Source organism: Dermochelys coriacea, chromosome 11 (genome assembly GCF_009764565.3).
Source record: "Dermochelys coriacea isolate rDerCor1 chromosome 11, rDerCor1.pri.v4, whole genome shotgun sequence".
Lineage (NCBI taxonomy): Eukaryota > Metazoa > Chordata > Testudines > Dermochelyidae > Dermochelys > Dermochelys coriacea.
Genome location: NC_050078.2, coordinates 19,811,406 through 19,835,088, shown reverse-complemented (window position 1 = coordinate 19,835,088; position 23,683 = coordinate 19,811,406). Strand labels below are relative to the sequence as shown.

The 23,683-nt window shown below is 41.4% G+C and overlaps 1 protein-coding gene across 1 annotated transcript in view; it reads right to left on the bottom strand.

Moving 5' to 3' along the window:
• THSD7B (thrombospondin type 1 domain containing 7B) overlaps window positions 1–23,683 on the bottom strand; it is a 516,892-nt gene that overhangs the window by 429,507 nt on the left and 63,702 nt on the right. The window contains exon 2 of the mRNA XM_038422837.2: window positions 10,673–10,838. Within this exon, the coding sequence (XP_038278765.1) occupies window positions 10,673–10,811 (139 nt within the window). The 5' untranslated portion in view covers window positions 10,812–10,838. The remainder of the gene's footprint in view (window positions 1–10,672; window positions 10,839–23,683) is intronic.

Here is a 23,683-nt window from a genome sequence, read left to right as displayed (position 1 = left end):
TAACCATACTATCTCTCTCTCTCTTTTGTTTTATTAATACATTTTAGTTTAGTTAATAAAATTAGTTGTATCGTGTATTTCGGTAAAATCTGGAATATTCAATAACCTGGGAGGTAATGTGTCCAATCCTTTGGGATTGGTAGAACCTTTTCTTTTATATGATGAAGTAAGATTTTCAGAAATCATCATATTTGACTTAGATTTACCAAGCCAGCATAAAACAGCTTCTTCTTTATTACCTTACTGGTTACTCAGAAGTCCAAACAACACAGTTCTCTTAGAGTGATCCAGCCTCAGGTCTCCATCCAGGTTCCCAAGTATTGGAATATCCACCAGCTTTTTGGGGATTGTCTGCCCCTTCTTTGCAATTCACCCTAATTGAGTGACCACAGTTGGCCCCCACTGGGATGTTGGACACAAGAACACTCTCACTTTTTGTGCTAAGGTCAGTAATAAATATGTTAAATAAGATTGGTCCCAAGACCGATCCCTAAGGAACTGCACTAGTAATCTCCCTCAAGCATGTCAGTTCACCTTACAGTATGGCCCATTGTAGTATCTCCTTTATGCAGTTTTTTTCAATGCTGGTATTAATCCCCATGTGGAACAGTATCAGATGCTTTACTGAAATCCAGATAGGCTAGCTTTGCTGCATTTCCTTTGTCTAGAAAATTGGTAATCACAGGTCACGTTTATCTCTGTATTCTTAAGTACTTTCTCTTTCAAAATTTGTTCCAAGACTTTGCATACAACTGAGGTCAAACTAACGGGCCTGTAGTTTCCCAGATCAACTGTCCCCCACACCCCTTTTTAAAAATAGGTACTATATTAGTAATTTTCCAGTTACAAGGTAGGACCCCCAAAATTATGGATTAATAAAAAAAACATTCCTATTGGGCTTGCAATTTCACAGGCCATCTTCTTTAATATTCTTGGATTGAGATTATAGGGGCCCCCCAGTTGGGTCCCCTTAAATTGTTTGTATTTGACTTCCATTTCAGATGTGGTAATTTCTACTTCCATATCTTATTTCCCATTAGCAACACTGCACTAACCCTAACCTCCTTGTTACCCTTATTAAAAACTGAAGCAAAGTATTTCTTTAGGTGTTGGGCCATGCCTAGATTATCTTTAATTTCCACCCTATCCTCAGTGCTTAATGGTCCTCTTCTTTCCTTTTTTTGTTTTTATTTATATGGCTAAAACAAAGTGTAAAAGTTCTTCATTTTCCTTTGCAAGGTCCAACTCTGCGTGGTTTTTGGCAGTTCTCACTTTTTCACCTACACTTTCTCGCCTCCAAGAGGCAGCTTTCCTTGCTGATCCATCCCTTCTTTCATTCCTTGTAGGCTTTTTGCTTTCTCCAATAACCTGTCTGAGGTTCTTGTTCATCCAGTTTGGTCTGCATGAATGAATTTTTCTGTCTTGCTTGGGGATACAGCCTTTTGATTGTTTCTTGCAACTTTGCCAAAGTAATTCCAAGCCTCCCCTATATTCAGACCCTTGAGTTTTTCAGACCAGTCTACTTCCCTAACTATTCACCTTAAAGTTTTCCCTTTTGAAATCAAGTACACTACTTGCAGACCTGTTTGTGTTTATCCTTCCATTTATTTTAATCTGAATTAGCTCTTAATCACTCAGTCCAAGGCTGTCCTCTACACCCAGTTATTCTATGAGGTCCTCACTTTGGAGCATGGCAGCTGTTTAATTATAGTCCCTTTCTTCAAACCCCAGAGTCTTAGAGCTGATACAAGAGGACCTTCTGCTGCTCACACTCAGGATTCTCCCTACCTGTTGGGTGATGTCTCAAAGGAGAGGAGGAAGACTCACAGCCAGACCGCCTTAGTCAGAGCTTCGCCTATTGTGACAGAGCAGTGCTCCTCCATGGAAATGGCTTCTCTTCTCTCCTTTTCCCTGGGCTGTTGGACCTTTCTTTATATTGCTGCATTCCTCAGGATCAATCTCAGCAGTGCCTGAGGTGCAGAGCTTACCTGACCCTGTACTGCTCCAAGCCTTTCCCCTGCCTAAGCCCTGGGCTGGGATTTGCAAACTCCATCACACAAAGCTAATTCAAAAACCATTTGTACAACATTACACAGGAACCAGAGGATTTTTCTTTTGTTTTTCAAATGTAACACTTCTGAGATTTTGTGACTCTCTCGGAGAAACACATTATGAAGAAACATAGGATACTGGATCAGACCTGTTGTCCACTAAGTGCAATATCCTCTCTTTAGCAGTGGCCAGCACCAGAAGCTTCCAGAGAAGATGCAATAAACCCTGCAATAGGTAGATGTGTGATATTCTCCACCACCACCCTGCCCCTCCACAAAGCATGTCTCATCCTAATTCTTAGTTGTTAGGGATTGGTTTAAACCCTGAAGCATGAAGTTTCTTTTCTATACAAAATATTGTTTTGACTCACTAAAATTAGGTAGAATTGTGAACTAGATGGAAAGACATTTGAACTTCGGCTCTATATAGTCTGAGTAGACACTTCTGGCACAAGTCAGCTGAAAGAGGTCAACAAGACCCTCGACAGGCAATTGTGAATAACAAATGGATGAAATATTTCACAGAAAGCAGCAAAGATGACAATCATCTGTATCCAATGAAATTATGACCCTTCACAGATTTCAAGGCCAGAAGAGACCATCGTGATCATCTAAGTATGACCTCTTGTATAACGCAAGCCATAGAACTTCCCCCAGAGAAGTCCTAGAGCATACCTTTTAGAAAAACATCCAATCTTGATTTTAAAATTCTCAGCGATGAAAAATTGACCACAAACCTGGGTAAATTGTTCCAATGGGTAACTACTCTCACTGTTAAAAATTTATATCTTGTTTCCAGTCTGAATTTATTTAGCATCAAGATTCAGCCATTGGATGATGTTATACCTTTCTCTGCTAGATTGAAAAACCCACTATTAAATATTTATTCCCCTTGTAGGTTCTTATAGACTAATCAAGTCAACCTTTAACTTTCTCTTTGTTAAGCTATATATACTCAAGTAGCTCAATCTATCACAGGGGTAGACAACCGGTGGCACGCATGCCAAAAGTGGCACGTGAGCTGATTTTCAGCGGCACTCACACTGCCCGGGTCCCGGCCTCCAGTCTGGGGGGGCTCTGCATTTTAATTTAATTTTAAATGAAGCTTCTTAAACATTTTAAAAACCTTATTTACTTTACATACAACAACAATTTAGTTATATATTATAGATTTATAGAAAGAGACCTTCTAAAAATGTTAAAATGTATTACTGGCATGCGAAACCTTAAATTAGAGTGAATAAACGAAGACTTGGCACACCACTTCTGAAAGGTTGCCGACCCCTGATCTATCACTATAGGGCAGGTCTTTTAATCCTTTAATCATTATTGTGGCTCTTCCCTGAACCTTCTCTAATTTATCAACATCCTCCTTAAACTATGGACACCAGAACTGGGCACACTATTCCAGCAGCAGTAGCCCCAGTGCCAAATATAGACGTAACATAACCTCTCTACTCCTCCTTCAGATTCCCTTATTTATGCATCCCAGGATCACATTAGCTCTTTGGCCACAGCATCAGTTGATTATCCAGCATGACCTCCAAATCATTTTCAGAGACTACTTCCCAGGATAGACTTCCTCAATCAGATAAGTATGGCCTACACTTTTTTTCCTAGAGGTATACATGTACATTTAGCTGTTTTAAAACAGATATTGCTTGCTTGCACCTAACTTACCAAACATTTCAATTCACTCTGAATCAGTGACTTGTCCACTCTTCATAATTTACTGCTTCCCCAATTTGTGTCATCTGCAAAACTTTATCTGTGATTATTTCAGGTTTTTTCCAGGTCATTGATAAAAAAATGTTAAAAAGCATACAACCAAGAACAGATTCCTGCGGGACTCCTCTAGAAATACACATCGTGATTTCCAGTTTACAATTACACTGAGACCTATCAGTTAGCCAACTTGTAATTCATTTAATGTGTGCCATGTTAATTTCATATTGTTATAGTTTTTAATCAAAATGTCATTCAGTACCAAATCAAATTTATTTATTTAACAGAAGTCTAAGTATGCAATGTCAACACTATTACTTTTATCAACCAAATGTGTAATCTCATATCAAATTAGTTTGACAGGATCTATTTTCCATAAACCTGCATTGATTAACAAAAAAAAAATAAAGGAAAGTAATATAATTGGTGCCAATCAAGTGTGACAAATGTGGCAATTTCCTGAACAAATCTTGTTGAATTAAGCTAAACTTTATTGAATTAAGTCGATGTATCATTATGGGCCAGGGATTGTATGTAATTCCATGGGGCGGGGGAGGATGACCAGATGTCCCCATTTTATAGGGACAGTCCCGATATTTGGGGCTTTGTCTTATATAGGCACCTATTACTCCCCACCCCCATATGGATTTTTCACACTTGCTCTCTGGTCACCCTATGAAGGGGGATCACAGCCCTCCAGGAACAAAGAACAGGGTGGTGGGATTAGGGAGATTCACTCATGTGGTAACTCCTCCAAAGATGTACCACCACCTGGAGATACTTGCACATACTGGTTCAAATTGGATTCTCTAGAGACCAACAGACAAAGAAAGGACTTTTGGATAAATAACCTGAGTTTAAACAGACTCGGGCCTGCTTTCTGAGCCATAAAATGGATAGGACTTTCTGTCCAAGGCAGGGCTCCAGTTCATGGGGTTGCTTATTCTGGGCAAAAGGTGTTATGAACCTTTTTGTGTTTTTGTAACCACAGAAAAACCTGTGTGGGGTTTGAAGAACTGTTCACCTGCCAGAGACCTCATTGGCGCTGGGGTGATCTCTGGCAACCTTTTAGGATGCATGTACATTCTTTTATTACTTTTAATGTGTTTTCTCTGTCATGCTTTTACCTTAAGAATGCACATGCTTATTTAGAAAGACCTAAGTGGTAACTTAACTGTGGGCAATTACACTGTATATAGGCTCTGAGAAGAAGGCAAAGCAGGCCTGCTTAGACAATCTGACTTGCTGGGGAATTCAGTCCAGATAGAAACTCTGCATCCTGGAAATATCCTGGTCAGGAGGGAAGAGAGACATGTCTCCGCCCAAGAAAGGTGACTGCTAGGAAGCTGAAAGCCTAAGAGTGGCGCCCTTGCTGGACCACAAAGGTGGAATACAGATGAAATTGCTCAGAACTGTGACAAAATTAATTATATTACCCTCCTTTAATTCTTTGTTAAATCGAGTCCCGTATCAGCCTCTCTATTATCTTGTCTAGGCTTGATGTGAGGCTGATAGGCCTATAATTACCCAGGCCAACCCATGTACACTTTTTAAATATTGGCACATTAGCTTTCTTCCAGTCTTCTGGAAATTCTCCAGCATCACACAATTTACTGAAAATCAATAGGTGTGATTAACATCTTCCTGAGATACTATTGGAATGGAAAGAGTAATTTTACTCTATGAGGAGACTACACCTATTTTCCCCCCAAATACAGAGATATTTGTTGAACACTTCTGCCTTTTCTGTATTAGTATTGATAATTCTACACCATTTCCATCTAGTAATGGACCAATATTATCTTTTTTATCAGAATTCTTTTTTGTTCCTAAAATACTTAAAAGCTCCTTATTATTGTCTTTAATTATGCTGGTCATAGATTTCTCCTTGCGTGTCTCTGCTTTCCTTATCAGTTTTCTACAATACCTAGCTTCGTATTTATAGTCATTACTATCAACTTCTTACTTTCTCCATTCGTTATTTACAGTTTAATTTTTTGTAGCTGCCTTCATTTCCCTTCTAAACCAGGTCATATTTTAAAACCAATACAGCCTCCTTCCTCAATTGCTAGATTGTGCCTTTTTGGGCATCTATTAAGTCCTTAAACAATTCCCAATTATTCACATTCTTCTGATTAAATTCTTCTCCCAGCTGATTTGACTCAATTGTGAAATAAGCCCTGTCAAAGCACTAAGTGTGTATGTACGTACACACACACACAGTGCTTTGACAGGGTTTATATAAACTGGTCTGAACTTGATTCGGTTTACACAATATAAATGTGATTAGTCATGATCACATAAGCTACCATTAATTTTTATTTCTCTAATCAGTTCCTCTTGCTATTGATATACATGCATATGCTAACAAAGGTACAGGTATGAATTAATTCAGTAATGCAAAAGTCTACAGGTCCCAAACTGTAAAACAATAGCTTAGCCAAACTACCTAAGGCCCAAGGCTTAAAGACTTGACATAAGCAACTAACCAGTAAATGACCCTACATCGCAAGATAGAGTGCTGTAATAGGCAAGTGTTGCTAAACTGCTGACAGGTAACCATAAAATGACACTGTATACTAGCTTTAGATATTTTAAGTTAACCACAACAGCATTTATCAAACCATGAGAATGCCATGACAACTAACTGATTGATACTAATAAACTTGAAGTAAAAGGCCTATTCACTGATGGGAAAAGGGCACCCCAACGTTAGTAGGGTAAGGAAAAACAGATAAGGAAAAAGAGCTGATGCCTGTACTGAATATGCATTAGCCTTAGTTAGTACTAACGTAACCTCTAATATAAGGTGGCACTTGGCCCATGCACCTGGAGCCTACCAAGTGAAGGACCACTCCTGGGTCATCTTACTACTACAAGGTTCCCTGGAAAGGATGGTATGAGTAGGCAAATTCTGGATGCTTGTATTATCTCTGTCTGCTTTGCTACGTCATAGTGTTTGTGATATTGCTGACTGTGCTAATAAAACTATTGCAGATTCAAAAGGTCTTGCCTAAGTGTGAGTGTCTGTCTTGCATACCTGGGGGTCCTCACTCCCAAATTAACTGTGATGCTGTAGCCAATCTAGAGGCAAATAAACCCTGCGAAACCACGGAATGTTAAATTGGAAACTCTAAATAATACCTGATCACACGACATTACTTGTCTATACTAGGTGGAATCCCCCTGTGTCGGTTGCAATTAGCTTTTTAGTTTGGAAATGGTCATCTACAATATTTAGAAATTCTAAGGATGTTTTACTACTGGCAATACAAGACCTCCTGTATCTGTAATTGAAATTGAAGTCCCCCATTATCACACAGCTTCCCCCCCCCCATGCATTATAGTTAGGGGTATAAAAAACCAGTCATCCTGTTTCCTACTGTGATTTGGTGGTCTGTAGCAGACACAACTAATACCCCATTTTGTGTTTTATCTGTTAGACAGGTCATCCATAACCATTCAAGGTAAATATTTTTCCAAATCATCAGTGACTCAGAAACAGCTAATGCCATTTTTGACAGAGTGCCACTCTTCCTCCCTTTTTGTTCACTCAGTCCTTCCTAGACAGGTTATAACATTTATCTTAACATTCCAAATGTGTGAATCATCCCACCATGTTTCAGTAATATCAACTAGATTGAATTTATACTCACAAATGAACAATGCCAAATCCTCTTGTTTGCTCCTGAGGCTCCTAGCATTGGTGTACAGGAAATTAAAGAATCTCTTCTCTTCACATCCTTTGGTTCCCAGGTTAATTTTGTTCTCAACTTCTTGATTCTGCACTAAATGAGTTCTCATATCTTTCCTCTTTTACCCTCCCATTGTGTTATTTTAGTTTAATACCCTCCTGACTACACAAGCCAGCTTGTTCTTGAGGTGATTGGTTCTGTTTCTACTGAATTCCCTCTTCCCATAGAAGAGACTGAAACAATGTTCCACAAAACCAAATCCTATACCACTTACCTAACCAGTGGTTCATTTTTAGAATCTTCTGCCTTCTGTCTCCCTTTGCTCTCGAGACAGGAAGATAGCAGAGAAGATTGCTTGAACATTGTCCTTCAGCATGCTTCTGAGTTCTCTGAAATCATCTTTTATCTGTGATATATCCCATGATGCAGTGAAATTAATGCCCATAAATGGATCCTTTTCCATTAACTTCAGAAATTCCTCCAATATCGTGTGAGTGATGTCTTGTGCCTTGGTTCTGGGAAGACAGCACACCACCCTGTTGTCTGCTTATCCTTTGCAGAATGTTGTTTTGATTCTTCTGAGTGTTGAACGTCCAGCAAGGATGGACAGACTTTCTTGGACAGTTGAGGAAACTCTTTATGGGAAAAACTGATTCTTTGAGGTTGGGCTTACCTACCATCCACAGGCATGTCTCATACATCTTTCCCTTCCCTTAGATCCCCTGATTCTTAAGAGGTATCTTCCACAGTTAAAACATTGAGGACCTGGTGTCGGCTTGAAACAGTGGCAATCCTGGAGCCTCTGCCAGTCCATCTTGATCTCTGGGCCATTAAAAGTCTGGTGGCACAGCAGGGAAAAGGCAGGCTTCCTGCCTGCTGTGGCCCCACGCTGCTCCCAGAAGCAGCTAGCAGCTGGCACATCTCTGCGGCCCCTGGCTGGGGGCAGCATGCAAAGCCCCCAGCACTGCCCCTGCAATGGGAGGGAGGGACGGCCAATGGGAGCTGTGGGAGCGATGCTTGCAGAAGCGGGCAGCGCACAGAGACCCACTGCCCCCCCCCTTTCCCACAGGGGCTGCAGAAGTATGCCAGCAGCCCAGCTGTTTCCAGGAGTGGTGTGGGGCCATGGCAGGCAGGCAGCCTGTCTGAGCCCCGCTGCACTGTTGACTGGGAGCTGCCTGCAGTAAGAGCCTCCCAGCCAGAGCCTCCACCTTGCACCCCCCCCACACACACATCCCAACCCCCTGTCCCAGCCTGGAGTCCCCTTCTGCACCCAAACTCCCTCCCAGAACCCACACCTGTCACCCCCTCCTGCACCCAAATCCCCTGCACCAGCTCGGAGCCCCCTCCTGCACCCAAACTCCCTCCCAGAGCTTGCACCCCTCACTCCTGCACCTCCACCCCATGCCTGAGGCTCAGCCAATGCATACCCCACAGTTGAGAATGTTATGCTAATTTGTGCAATTCCTGAAGGATTTTGGATCTATAAACCACAAATGACACTAATAAAAAGAAACATTCATGAAATGTCCAATGGATTCTATGAGATTAGATGCAGTGTGACCATCTGACCCATGCACCCAAAGTTCCTCCCAGAGCTTGTACCCCTTAGTCCTACACCCCAACCTCCTGCCCCAGGCTCAGCTCAGAGCCCCCTCCCACACTCCGAATCCCTTGGCCCCAGCCCAGACCCTGTACCCCCTCCCGAACCCCAACTCCCTGCCCCAGCCAAGTGAAAGTGAGTGAGGGTGGGGGAGAGCGAACGACGGAGGGAGGGGGGAATGGAGAGAGTGGGGCGAGGCCCCGGGGAAGGGGCGGGGTAGATCCTGGGTTGATCTTAAATTCAAAAAGTAATCTTGTGCATAAAAAGGTTGGAGACCACGGACTTGAAGCTTTTAATTGTATGGAATTCCTCCTGGTCCTCTTCTCTCTAGTAACCACAGTCCACCCATCCTCCTCTGTCTCCAGCTGTGAAAAATGCAGATGTGACCTCTTGCCTCTGATAGTTATGAATGGCCAGGCCTCCTTTCTGACTTCCTGTCTCCCCAACTCCTTGGTGGCCAGCTTCTTTTTGAACCTGGGGTACTTGATGTTTCCTGCACTGGGCTGTCTAGGAACTCCTCAACTTCTCTGGTTCTCAATAATGTCTCTATTTGCCTGTCCAATCCAGCACCAGCTTTCACTTCATGTGTAGTAAGTCCCTTCTGGCTTCAGGCAGGAAAGGAAACAAGGCACATCCATTGCAGGACACCCACAGTTCCATCGCTGGCCATCTTGAACTGCATGTAGGAGCCGAACCTGGAAGCAAACCTTTTCACACTCCTGCTCTCAACAACCTCCGAAACTCTATTAGCTGCCTCTGTTTGTGATTCTCAAATTCACCCAGCAAGATGCTCTTTATACCAAGTCTCTCTCTTTAGCTCAGCTCCATCCCTAACCTTGCAACCCCCACACACACACATCCCAACCCCCTGTCCCAGCCTGGCGTCCCCTTCTGCACCCAAACTCCCTTCCAGAACCCACACCCGTCACCCCCTCCTGCACCCAAATCTCCTGCACCAGCTCAGAGCCCCCTCCTGCACCCAAACTCCCTCCCAGAGCTTGCACCCCTCACTCCTGCACCCCCCCCCATGCCTGAGGCTCAGCCAATGCACACCCCATGCCTAACCACCAGGAAACAATGGACTACTCAAAGACTTCAAACACTGGATCTGATCAAAGTTCCAAGCCTCATGGCCTTTACCAAGGCACCAACACACTGATATGTCTCAACTGCTTACCCAAGGCCTCGTGGCCCAGCTATGCAGCCTGTCCAGAGAGAACCCACAGATGAAGCAAAAGCACCACACACTAAGCACCACTGCCTCCCAGGACAGAGCGCAGGCTATGCCCTCCAAAACTCTCCTGTTAGCTGTCTCTGTTCAAGTGATAGCATTGTGAAAACCCAGACTATACCAAGTGTCACTGCAGGCTACAGCTTTTCAGTGAACAAGAAGATGGATTAAACTAAAGGAGACAGGAAAATATATGTATACATATACATATACATACACACACACAAATAAATGAAACTACATGAAAACACTATTAGGACATTTTTCTTTGGGAATTTCTTATAGTGCTAAGTCAGAGTAGGAATAGGTAGCTGACTTCTTAAATCACAGGAACTAGAGGGTGAATAAATAACAATATGTTTATTCCTACCTGTTTTCCAGACAAATTGATGATCTTTCCTGGCTTCCAAATCAGTTGTTTGTAACATTGAGAGCACAAGTAAAAGCAAGATATTCCTCATGCCCTGCCATGCCCAATGAGCAGAAACCCAGAGATCCCTCAGAAACATAATTCAGTCTCGTCCTCTTCTCTAGTCCTAGATTTGAAAGAAAAAGCAAATTAGTTTGCTAAAAATACATAGTAATAAAGCAAAGCAAATCAGTCTCAGAGTCAGTGCTACTCAGTGTACATTGCACATCCCCTTCTGTGGTGCAGAGTCTGTTACATGGGTACTTTAGAGATGGTACTTGTAGAGATGTATACTTTTAGCTCTGGAAGCCCCTGGTTCAATTCTAGGTGTCAGTCAAAATAGTGACCATTACCAAAGCCCTTAGTGAGTTCCTAAAAAGCAATTTGCTAGTGTCACTACCTTGAATTTTAAAGCTTTCACCATAATATGCCATGCGAGAGCCTTATGCAACACTTTTTTCTCTCTGCAATCTATTTATATTTAACATGTCCCTCACCATGATATCTGGTATTTTATAGTTAAACAAACCATGAATGGTGACAGATTCAAGCTGCAAAGTTCAGCTCTGGATATGAATCCCAGTTTCCATAAAGCCAAGGGCATTGAGATACAAGATTTGGGTTGCCAGTTCATCTCTGCATACTGTATGTAGATGATATAGTTAAAAAATGGCATTAGAACTAAAAACTGAATTTTGATGTGAAATTGAATGTTCGAGTTATACTATGTGTATTTCTCCTATAAGATTGGCTTTTGCATTTATATTTCCTGAATTCCTACATTTGTAACCGGTCATTAGTTCCACATTTCATATGTCAAAGTTTCCCTTCTGGGACAGGGCAAGCAGAGTAATAAGGTTCTTCTGCAACATGTTATTGTCATCATTTATGTTATTGGCATCATTTGGTGCCTTTCATTAAAGTTATCAGATATTAGAAATTTATTCTGTTACATTTCCAGCCTTATAGAAAAGCAGCATTATTACAATACATAATACAAGTATGGTTCCTGATAAGAAGTCAAAGATAAACCTGAAAATAGTGGATAGTAGATATGCACTAAAACTTTTAATTTGGAGTTTTATTGAAATTACTCAAACAGTTTCTATCATGATAAACTCATGTAATTATAGGTTTCAGAGTAGCAGCCGTGTTAGTCTGTATTCGCAAAAAGAAAAGGAGTACTTGTGGCACCTTAGAGACTAACAAATTTATTAGAGCATAAGCTTTCGTGAGCTACAGCTCACTTCATCGGATGCATTTGGTGGAAAAAACAGAGGAGAGATTTATATACACACACACAGAGAACTTGAAACAATGGGTTTATCATACACACTGTAAGGAGAGTGATCACTTAAGATAAGCCATCACCAGCAGCAGTGGGGGGAAAGGAGGAAAACCTTTCATGGTGACAAGCAAGGTAGGCTAATTCCAGCAGTTAACAAGAATATCAGAGGAACAGTGGGGGGTGGGTTGGGGGGGAGAAATAACATGGGGAAATAGTTTTACTTTGTGTAATGACTCATCCATTCCCAGTCTCTATTCAAGCCTAAATTAATTGTATCCAGTTTGCAAATTAATTCCAATTCAGCAGTCTCTCGTTGGAGTCTGTTTTTGAAGCTTTTTTGTTGAAGGATAGCCACTCTTAGGTCTGTGATCGAGTGACCAGAGAGATTGAAGTGTTCTCCAACTGGTTTTTGAATGTTATAATTCTTGACGTCTGATTTGTGTCCATTCATTCTTTTACGTAGAGACTGTCCAGTTTGGCCAATGTACATGGCAGAGGGGCATTGCTGGCACATGATGGCATATATCACATTGGTAGATGCGCAGGTGAACGAGCCTCTGATAGTGTGGTTGATGTGATTAGGCCCTATGATGGTATCCCCTGAATAGATATGTGGACACAGTTGGCAACGGGCTTTGTTGCAAGGATAGGTTCCTGGGTTAGTGGTTCTGTTGTGTGGTTGCTGGTGAGTATTTGCTTCAGATTGGGGGGCTGTCTGTAAGCAAGGACTGGCCTGTCTCCCAAGATCTGTGAGAGTGATGGGTCGTCCTTCAGGATAGGTTGTAGATCCTTGATGATGCGTTGGAGAGGTTTTAGTTGGGAGCTGAAGGTGATGGCTAGTGGCGTTCTGTTGTTTTCTTTGTTGGGCCTGTCCTGTAGAGGGTGACTTCTGGGTACTCTTCTGGCTCTGTCAATCTGTTTCTTCACTTCAGCAGGTGGGTATTGTAGTTCTTGTAGGTGTTTGTCTACAGCCAAGCGCTACGATATAACTGCATTTGCTCCAACCCCTCAGACAGAGACAATGGATCGAGTGGTATGATCTGGATGAAAGCTAGAGGCATGTAGGTAGGAATAGTGGTCAGTAGGTTTCCGATATACGGTGGTGTTTATGTGACCATCCCTTATTAGCACCGTAGTGTCCAGGAAGTGGATCTCTTGTGTGGACTGGTCCAGGCTGAGGTTGATGGTGGGATGGAAATTGTTGAAATCATGGTGGAATTCCTCAAGAGCTTCTTTTCCATGGGTCCAGATGATGAAGATGTCATCAATGTAGCTCAAGTAGAGTAGGGGCATTAGGGGACGAGAGCTGAGGAAGCGTTGTTCTAAGTCAGCCATAAAAATGTTGGCATACTGTGGGGCCATGTGGGTACCCATCACAGTGCCGCTGATTTGAAGGTATACATTGTCACCAAATGTGAAATAGTTATGGGTGAGGACAAAGTCACAAAGTTCAGCCACCAGGTTAGCCGTGACAGTATCGGGGATACTGTTCCTGACGGCTTGTAGTCCATCTTTGTGTGGAATGTTGGTGTAGAGGGCTTCTACATCCATAGTGGCTAGGATGGTGTTTTTAGGAAGATCACCAATGGACTGTAGTTTCCTCAGGAAGTCAGTGGTGCCTCGAAGATAGCTGGGAGTGCTGGTAACGAAGGGCCTGAGAAGGGAGTCTACATAGCCAGACAATCCTGCTGTCAGGGTGCCAATGCCTGAGATGATGGGGCGTCCAGGATTTCCAGGTTTATGGATCTTGGGTAGCAGATAGAATACCCCAGGTCGGGGTTCTAGGGGTGTGTCTGTGCGGATTTATTCTTGTGCTTTTTCAGGGAGTTTCTTGAGCAAATGCTGTAGTTTCTTTTGGTAACTCTCAGTGGGATCAGAGGGTAATGGCTTATAGAAAGTGGTGTTTGAGAGACTCCAACGAGAGACTGCTGAATTGGAATTAATTTGCAAACTGGATACAATTAACTTAAGCTTGAATAGAGACTGGGAATGGATGAGTCATTACACAAAGTAAAACTATTTCCCCATGGTATTTCTCCCCCCCACCCCACCCCCCACTGTTCCTCTGATATTCTTGTTAACTGCTGGAATTAGCCTACCTTGCTTGTCACCATGAAAGGTTTTCCTCCTTTCCCCTCCTCCCCCCGCTGCTGGTGATGGTTTATTTTAAGTGATCACTCTCCTTACAGTGTGTATGATAAACCCATTGTTTCATGTTCTCTGTGTGTGTATATAAATCTCTCCTCTGTTTTTTCCACCAAATGCATCTGATGAAGTGAGCTGTAGCTCACGAAAGCTTATGCTCTAATAAATTTGTTAGTCTCTAAGGTGCCACAAGTACTCCTTTTCTTCATGTAATTATAGTTAATCAGAAATTGACTAACTGCTGTGGAGGATACAGTGTTGTATCTTTTTAGCTTAATTCATTTTTATATTTTAGCTGCATTGCAAAAACTGTAAAGATATCAAATTGAGCTTTTACACAGGCAAAGTAATGCAGGCAATGTAAGACACTTGCATTCATGGACTCTTCCCAATGTTTTCGGGTTAACTTTAGGACCTAGACTTTCAAGTTCAAGAACAAACAGTGCACCCTGAATTGAAGGGAAAAAAAGCAAATCCTAGTCCCTTGTCTAGAGCTAAATCCTAAAGTTTACAGGGTCAAAGGACCATAAGTGGCCTTGTAAGCAAGTTTGCACTGGGCTAATCAAGAAGCCAGCCAGGCTTGGTATAGAAGTGAGGCATAGGGGCTCTTCACCCTACTCTTTTAAAGGATGTGGATCAAGTGCATTGCAAATGGGATGACTTCAGGAGAGTGACACATAAACACCCCTCAATTCCATGCCAGTGGAAGCTCCAAAAACGTTTTTGTTCCATTTCAGAATGAAAACTGCAAGCTTCAGCCAAAAAGAAATTCAAAAGGGGGAAAAAAAAAAGAGATAAGAAATCAAAAGTGAGAGGTGGGGCTCTCAGGGTTTCCAGGCTCCCAGCTGCTGAGTCGGAAGCCAAGCATTGGTTAGAGATGGGGTTCCCAGGGCTTTCAGGCTCCCAGCTCCGAGGCAGGGAGCCTAGAATCCCTGGCACATCAGGGCTTGTCTCAGAGCTGTCAATGTTAGATCCCTGGTCCTGGAGCTCTGCACCATGGAGCTGCCCCAAAGCCACAGACCCTGAAAGCTGCAAGAGACCCGGACCTCACTAGGCAGCTTTCCAGCATAAACTTGCCTGTGATTAGACTAGAGTTCATCAAACCCACACTGTTCTTGTGAAATATTTCGGGTTTGGCAAACCAGCATTATCTGGTGAAGCTCTGCTTCGCAGGAAAATTTTTGGCTAGCTCTAACACTAGGTCATGCTGTAATTAACTCTATGTGACTATCACTCATCTGGACTAATCCTCACTTCACAACAAATAGAGGGGCACCGCTTCCCCTAGGGTCATTCCCAGCATCACAACCACTATGATTGATACTATGTACGACAGATGTCTGGGGGCGGGGAGGAATTGGCAGGGTTTGGCAACATTGGTTCTGTGACATTCTGTATCTTGGGGGGAGCACCCTGTAACCCCCATATTCCTCATTTCTTTATGATTGTGAAGCATGTCTTGTAAGGTATCAGGGGAAAGGTTACGATCTGCGGAAAGTAATTTCTCTATCCATATATGTGTATCATTAACACATATGAAGTTATGAGAATTATGTTGTATGGTTGTCACTAAAACATATTGTAAGTTGGGGATTCAGCCAGATATTAACTCCCCAGAGGCAACAGCAAGGAAAGTAACCAACGCCTGGGTGGGGTGTCAAACAACCCATCAATCACCATTGTCCAGCCAGGGAGCTACAATGCAATGACTCACCTGCATGAGGCCACACCAGGGGAATTGCTCACCCTGGCCTGGAGACTCAGCAAGGCACTCAGACATGTCTGGACTTCTGTTTTCCAAGCACATGGTCTGAGGGTATAAAACCAAACACAGGGGGCTCATGCTGGGCCTTTCTCCTTCACCCACCTATGCTGAAAGCAACAAGGACATTCTGAAGACTCCAACTGAGGGGACAGGCCCATGTGTACTATGAACTGCAAATCCAGTAATGTGAGAAAAACTGCTTAGTCTAGTTGTTGCCCAGTCTAATAGGGCTGAGAGTTTAGACTGCGCGCTTATATTTTATTTCTTTTGGTAACTAACTGACTTTTTTGCCTATCACTTAAAATCTATCTTTTGTAGTCAGTAAATTTGTTTTTTTTTGTTTACCTTTACCAGTGAGTTTGTTTGAAGTGTGTGGCAAATCTCCTCAGGTTTTGCAAAGGCTGGTGTATGTCCACTTTCAATTGATGAAGTGGTGAACCAATTAATAAATCTGCATTGTCCCTCTTGAGCAGTGCAAGATGGCATATTCCGGAGGTACAGTGCTGGGAGGGATTTGGCTCTGATGCCTCTCTGTGTGATTCATGAGTGGCTCTGGGAGCATTCATGTAATCTAGCTGGGCGTGGAGCATCTACATGCGGTTGTGCTGAGTGATCACGGTACCTGGAGGGGTTTGCTGCTGGTCATTAGCAAGGCATTGTGAGAGACAGCCCAGGCTGGAGAGAGTTCAGGGGGCACAGCAGTCCCACAGTCCCAGGCTGCACCCCGGGGATCCCGTCACAGGTTCCAATCCTACAAGGAACTTAAGCATGTGCTTAAGTTCAAGAATGTAAAACATCTCTCTGAATGCAACAGGACTGCTCAAACTTAAATTTAAGTACATGCTAAAATGCTTTACTGGATCAGGGCCAGAGTGCTCAGCACTTTGCAGGATCATGCCCTGTGCAGGCACTCTGCTGCTGATCCTCATGAGACCTCTGTAGGTCCAAGTAGGGCTCTATACACCTGGGACCCAGCCAGCACTCTACATTGTGGAGCTGAATAAGGACAGGATAGGGACTTTAGCAAAATATCTTCTAGTGGAAAGATAAAGACCCTAAAGCGCAAATCCAAGGAAACCTCAGACAACACTCACTGCCAGTTGTGTTTTATTTTTTTAAACCAAAACTCAGGGAGCTCTCATCAGCAGTCTTTTGAACATACTTTCTCCAGCTCAGAATTGGAAGGGTTAGTGGGTAGCAGTAACTCCCCAAGGGTAGGAGACTCCTGCCCTAGTCAAGAGGCTTGGCATCTCTTAGTTCCTTGAGAAAGACTACAAAAATAACAGCCTGCTGTTGTCTGAGGAGTACAGAGATTACATTAAGTCTGAAAAAAAAAACCCACAGGAATAAAGACCCTGAAACTGATTCCCATCTTGCCTACACAAATGTAACTGCACTGAGTTCACTGATTTACACCGAGGCAAGTAAAATCAGAATTTGTCCCTTTATCTCAGTTTGTGTAACACAATTTGAAACACTAGCAGTTCTGTGCAGATATGATAAAAAGTTACCACAAAGGCAACACATGCCATCCACAGTAGCATGAATAAATTACATTATGAAGGCCACCAAGATTTCACATCAAATTTAGTTACTGAATATCTCAAACTTCCAAATGTGAAGGCATAGTTAACTGTGAATTGGCAAATACAGAGGGGAAAAATCTGTAGTTCACATTTAAAAAAAATAATTTACAGATTATTCAAACTATTAACTCTGATCAGCACTTTATGTTCATGATTTATTTTCCTTATAATTATTTTTTTTCCCCAGATGAGGAATTTAAACTTCAAATCACAACTGAAATTTAAAAAAAATATTTTTTTTCTCTCCCCCAAAATTCTATTGCTGTATTTTCTTTTCTGGTCACTTCTAGGTTTCTCTCTCCACTTACTCCAAAATTTAAGAAGTGGCCCATTAGGAGAGGTAACAATGATTTATATAGTCCACAGTTATCCAAGACACCTCATTACCTAAAATAATCTCATGCCCCAACACTACATATGCATTGATCCTACAAACACTTATGCATGTGGTTACATTTTAAGCACAAGAAGTCCCACTGACTTCAGTTGGACTATTCACATGTTTAAAATTACACATGTGCATAATGCTTGCAGGATACGGGCATCACATTAAACATTCCCTTGATTTTTCCAGCTTATTCAATGTCTTTTATGACATCCTTATATTTATCTGAGTATCCTACCCATACTGTGTTTTCACACCATGACAACAGCGACTTAGAGCCCAATCCAGCAAATAACCACATCGGTACATTTCTCAGGACATTAAAATCAGGACTTGTCCCAGTCCTACACTAGTATGTTTGAAGGATCAGGCCCACAGTGTTTACATTATATTGACCTGATTTTAAAGATCAATCCGAATGTGAATAAAATAGTTTTCATGCACATGTGAAAGTAAAGATTCAAAATTCTATTTTCTTTTAAATACCTTCCACAAATGGCAATTATATTGTAACAGATGTATTATCATAAACACCAATGTCATCTGATTAGTGAGCATGTATTTAAAAAACAGCACAGTAAAGATGGCTAACTTGTAGGAAGTTTATTTTTGTTTTTTTAATTCTTTCCTACCCACCCACCTCAGATAAAAAATGAAAATTTACCCAACAGAATGCAAGCTGCAGAAGCCACCAAGTACAACAAAACTACCAGTCCCTTTAGAGGTGAGCAGCTATAGAGCACATCAAGGGACTCTGTTCTCTTTGTATATTAAAAATTCTCATTTGGTTATCAGACTCCTGGGTTTTCTAGTGAGAAATCAGTGAACGTTGCCAACCAGACTGCATAGATGAACAGCAAGATAGAGAGGCTGTAATGAAACTTGCTGCCCGCTCCCACTCAGATAACCAGAATGCTAGTGCTTGCACACCCAGAGCACAAGAACCAGAGTCCCAGCAGTGCTAGACACTCTTAAAGCAGCAGGGTATCTGGCACTGCTGGGTACCCAAGGCTATGCCTCTTCCTGTTCTCAACACCAGCCAGTCATTAGTGACCAGCTCTGGAGGAAATACACAATGAATGCACCCTGTTACAATAGTGTAGTGATTAATGTTTCTGCATGTACCCCAAAGAGAAAATAGCTGAGATCGCTACCACTAGTGCAGTATCCCTTTACACTCCTTGCAGTGGCTTCTGAAGTCATAAATCTAGCCCTGTTCTAGATGAATTTGCGCAATATTTGTTACTGAACCTGAAAATGAACTGGCTGAAGTCTGAAAACCCAAGTCAAAGAACTTAATTCACCTTTGTCATAAGGAAGAAAAATTCCCTTTGAATTCAACAGAGGTGTGCCCACTTCAGCAATGGTTGAATTTGCCCTAGTATTTTTCTTTTATAATGAGAATACTTATGAAGAGAGCTGGTAAAACTATTACATTTAAAAAACATTATGCAATTAAAATAAACCAGCACAATTTTAACAACAATAGAAAGAACACTTGCAGGTCTCATATCTGACCTGAAAATCATTTGGCAATTGTGGCACACAAAACACTTCAATGATTATTCAATTCTCTTAACAGAAAAAACAAAATTAAAAACAGTAATAACAGTTTGCCTGAAATGCAGGGAAGAAACTCATCACTTATTTATCCTAAGATTTATAGATTCTCACTTATCTTGACCTTTCTGAAATGTTAACACCCTGTACTATTAAACTCTGCCCTGCCTTCTGCAAAAGGTATTATCCAAAGACTAAACCTATTTGATTCCTCATCAGCAGATCATAGCTTGAAATAGTTCCTGTCAAACCACCCTTTACATGTGCCACAGATAACCTGTGGTAATCAGTGGATCAAAAGTCTTCAGATAAAGTTATTTTAAATTTTACAAACACTGAGATTTACAGAAAAACTAAAGACAAAATAATGGACTAGACTGTGAATTTACAACCAGCCCTGAGTAAGCTCTGTACAGACACGTCCATGGAGTCAGGATCTGGTCCTTCACTATTAGCTATTGTTTTGTGTGCATGTGTACATGCACACACACAATTTTATAATATCATGAGAAAATACCAAGCTAAACCAGAAAAAAGGTTTTAAGCCCATATGATTTATACACACATCAACAATTCTTCCACTGCTGACATATTTTAGAGAAAGATAGTCTTGTGGTTGAAGTGCAGTGACCTAGATTCTATTCTCAGCTTTGCCACAGACTTCAGATGTGACCTAAGACAAGTCACTCAGGGCCAGATTCTGCCACTTGTGGAGTAAAGTACTAGTAGTCCCACTGACTTCAATAGAACTACTCAGCAAGAGTAAGAATGGCAGTCTGGACCTTTGTGCCTCCCCTTTTCCATTTGTACAATGCAGTTAAGAATATTTACCCTCCTTTGTGAAGCATTTTGAGATCCATGGATTAAAATGCACTGTATAAAAGTGCCAGATTTATAGATCTACACAATTAGTTGGCAATTACTTTTAAATGTTGCTTCTTAATTGGTTATTTATATAAATCAGAACATTAAACTGCAGAATTCTTAATGCAGTTTGTTACAATAATTGTGAGGGTGAAATATTCTTAAAAGAACACACAGTGCTAATAATATATCTGCATCTGGAAGAGAACTTTTGCAAACAATTAGGGGATATACAGTCTAAGTCAGTCTACTCTGGGGTATTACCCAGAGTAAGTCATACCAGTGCACTGTGTCTACCCAAGGGTTTGCATCCATGCAATTACAGTAAGGCAGCTATACAGTAGCTGGTAACTCCAATGTAGACAAGGTCCAGTACAAAATACAGTATTTGGTTCTTTTTCCATTTTATAACATCAGTGACTCCTTTTTAAGAATAGATGTTTAGCTGCCAAAAAAAGCGCCACTATAAAAGTTTTTGCTTCCTTTATTATTTCTAAATTATATCTGTAAATTCAATAGTGCCTGCTTCTTGTTCTGCAAGTATGGAGGAGACTGAAGGATTACATAAAGTAATGCTTAAAAGTACCAACAGTAAAAGGCCATTGTTGCATTGCCACTGAAATGCTTCTGAAATTATATTGACCTAATTGGGAGAAACATATAAACCCAAAAATCTTCCTGTTTTCTGTCATGAACTTCGGTTTCAGAGTGCACCCTGGAAACTTAATAAAGGTTTACATTTAGAAGTTTATAATTAAACTTAGATAAGTGGGTTATAATAAAAGATATCTCTAGCAAGGGACCTCAGACAGATGCATTACGAATACATTAAACACCAGAGAATGAACTTTCCATCAACAGAATGGTTTTAATTAAAACAGCGATAGAATGAACTCTTCTGTGAAATGATATTGCTGTTACATCCAGTTCAATGTAAGTACTTACAATACATGCTATGAAAAAATACTTGACTTTCAATAATAGAAAGTATATATGATTTTAAACTTCTCTAAGCAGTCCAGATCAACAGGTCAGTTAAAGAAATGCAACTGGAGCAAAACTTAATTCATCTGTATGCAAGTGTATATATTATCTTCATAAATGATCTGGAGGATGGTGTGGATTGCACTCTCAGCAAATTTGCGGATGATACTAAACTGGGAGGAGTGGTAGATACGCTGGAGGGGAGGGATAGGATACAGAAGGACCTAGACAAATTGGAGGATTGGGCCAAAAGAAATCTAATGAGGTTCAATAAGGATAAATGCAGGGTCCTGCACTTAGGATGGAAGAATCCAATGCATCGCTACAGACTAGGGACCGAATGGCTCGGCAGCAGTTCTGCGGAAAAGGACCTAGGGGTGACAGTGGACGAGAAGCTGGATATGAGTCAGCAGTGTGCCCTTGTTGCCAAGAAGGCCAATGGCATTTTGGGATGTATAAGTAGGGGCATAGCGAGCAGATCGAGGGACGTGATCGTTCCCCTCTATTCGACACTGGTGAGGCCTCATCTGGAGTACTGTGTCCAGTTTTGGGCCCCACACTACAGGAAGGATGTGGATAAATTGGAAAGAGTACAGCGAAGGGCAACAAAAATGATTAGGGGTCTAGAGCACATGACTTATGAGGAGAGGCTGAGGGAGCTGGGATTGTTTAGTCTGCAGAAGAGAAGAATGAGGGGGGATTTGATAGCTGCTTTCAACTACCTGAAAGGGGGTTTCAAAGAGGATGGCTCTAGACTGTTCTCAATGGTAGCAGATGACAGAACGAGGAGTAATGGTCTCAAGTTGCAATGGGGGAGGTTTAGATTGGATATTAGGAAAAACTTTTTCACTAAGAGGGTGGTGAAACACTGGAATGCGTTACCTAGGGAGGTGGTAGAATCTCCTTCCTTAGAGGTTTTTAAGGTCAGGCTTGACAAAGCCCTGGCTGGGATGATTTAACTGGGACTTGGTCCTGCTTTGAGCAGGGGGTTGGACTAGATGACCTTCTGGGGTCCCTTCCAACCCTGATATTCTATGATTCTATGATTCTATGATTATATTACATTACATCAACAACAACAAAACCCTAATTTGAAAGAATATTAAGGTTGCAAAGTCAAGAATTCAGAAGTTTTATCAAAATGTTGGCATTTCCTGTTTTAATTACACAATATTAATAGCATTTTTTCCACAGGAACGTTGCCTTATTCAGCACACAGAATGGTGCTCACTGAATGGTTACCGATTTAATATTTTTTTTTATCCTCGCCATTTAATGCATGGCCTAATGCATTATTTACTGCATGCGATCCAAACCCTGCACTAAATACAGAATTATTTATTTCCTCAAGACAAGCAAAATTTTGCATTCAAGTACAAACATTGGGATTTCTTTACGAAGTGATGCTTTGATGTATAAAAAAAAAAATCTCAACAGGCTTGTGCCCAGACTGGGTCTGTTATCAGTTTAATATCTGATGCACCTTTTAGCACTGGTAGTCTTATGGAATGGATGATCCAGTAAATCTTCCCCATCTCTAACCTATTGATTTTTAATAAGAATAGTGCCCATAATTGTGCTGATTCTGGAACACTGTTAAAATTGGATTAACAGGACAAAGGGAAATAAATCTAGCTAACACTACCCTTCCATCTCTATTTAACTAATAGGTTGTGATTTGCAAAGCTTTTGTTGAAACAATGTTGGGTCTCATTTCATTAACAAAACCCTGCATATAATGCAGATTTAACAATTATAAATGCATTTTAAAACTAAATATTTGAAAGAGTTTTGCCTTTCCAGCTGAACCTGGAATTCAGAATTCAGTACAGCACAGGTCTCCTTATAAAGGGTCATAATCCCACAACGTGAAACACACCAAAAGTTTCAAAGTCATCCGTTGCAAGGCAGCTCAATCTTCCTGGCCAAATTTTGCCTCTACAACAGCAACCCTATTAAATCACTTTTAGTTCATAAAAGTTCATTTGTTTTACTGCAATGATTTGTGCTTGCTTTCTGACATTTTATTGGATGTTAATATGGATAATACTGGTCATAGGACATTTCCCCCCTCCACTGTAGCATGCCCACCGCAGAGTTTGCTAGTTTTAAATGCAATGAGTAGCAAGCACAGCGGCTGATTTCAACCTTATTGAAAAATGGGAGAACCATCAACTTTCTCCCTAGTCTTTAAGAGCTTTGCAGGATATAGCTGAATCAGAAGAAGTCCTCCACCAACCATTTGATAACTAAAGGAGTGTGGTTTGAGCCACCCATTTCAGAGATAGTTGATGTCAGTTGCAATGACAAGTCCTGCAGCCCACCTGCAAAAGACTTGGCTCTAATGTACTGTTAAAAGGACAGATACACACAAGGCATTTTGGTAATGTAAAAT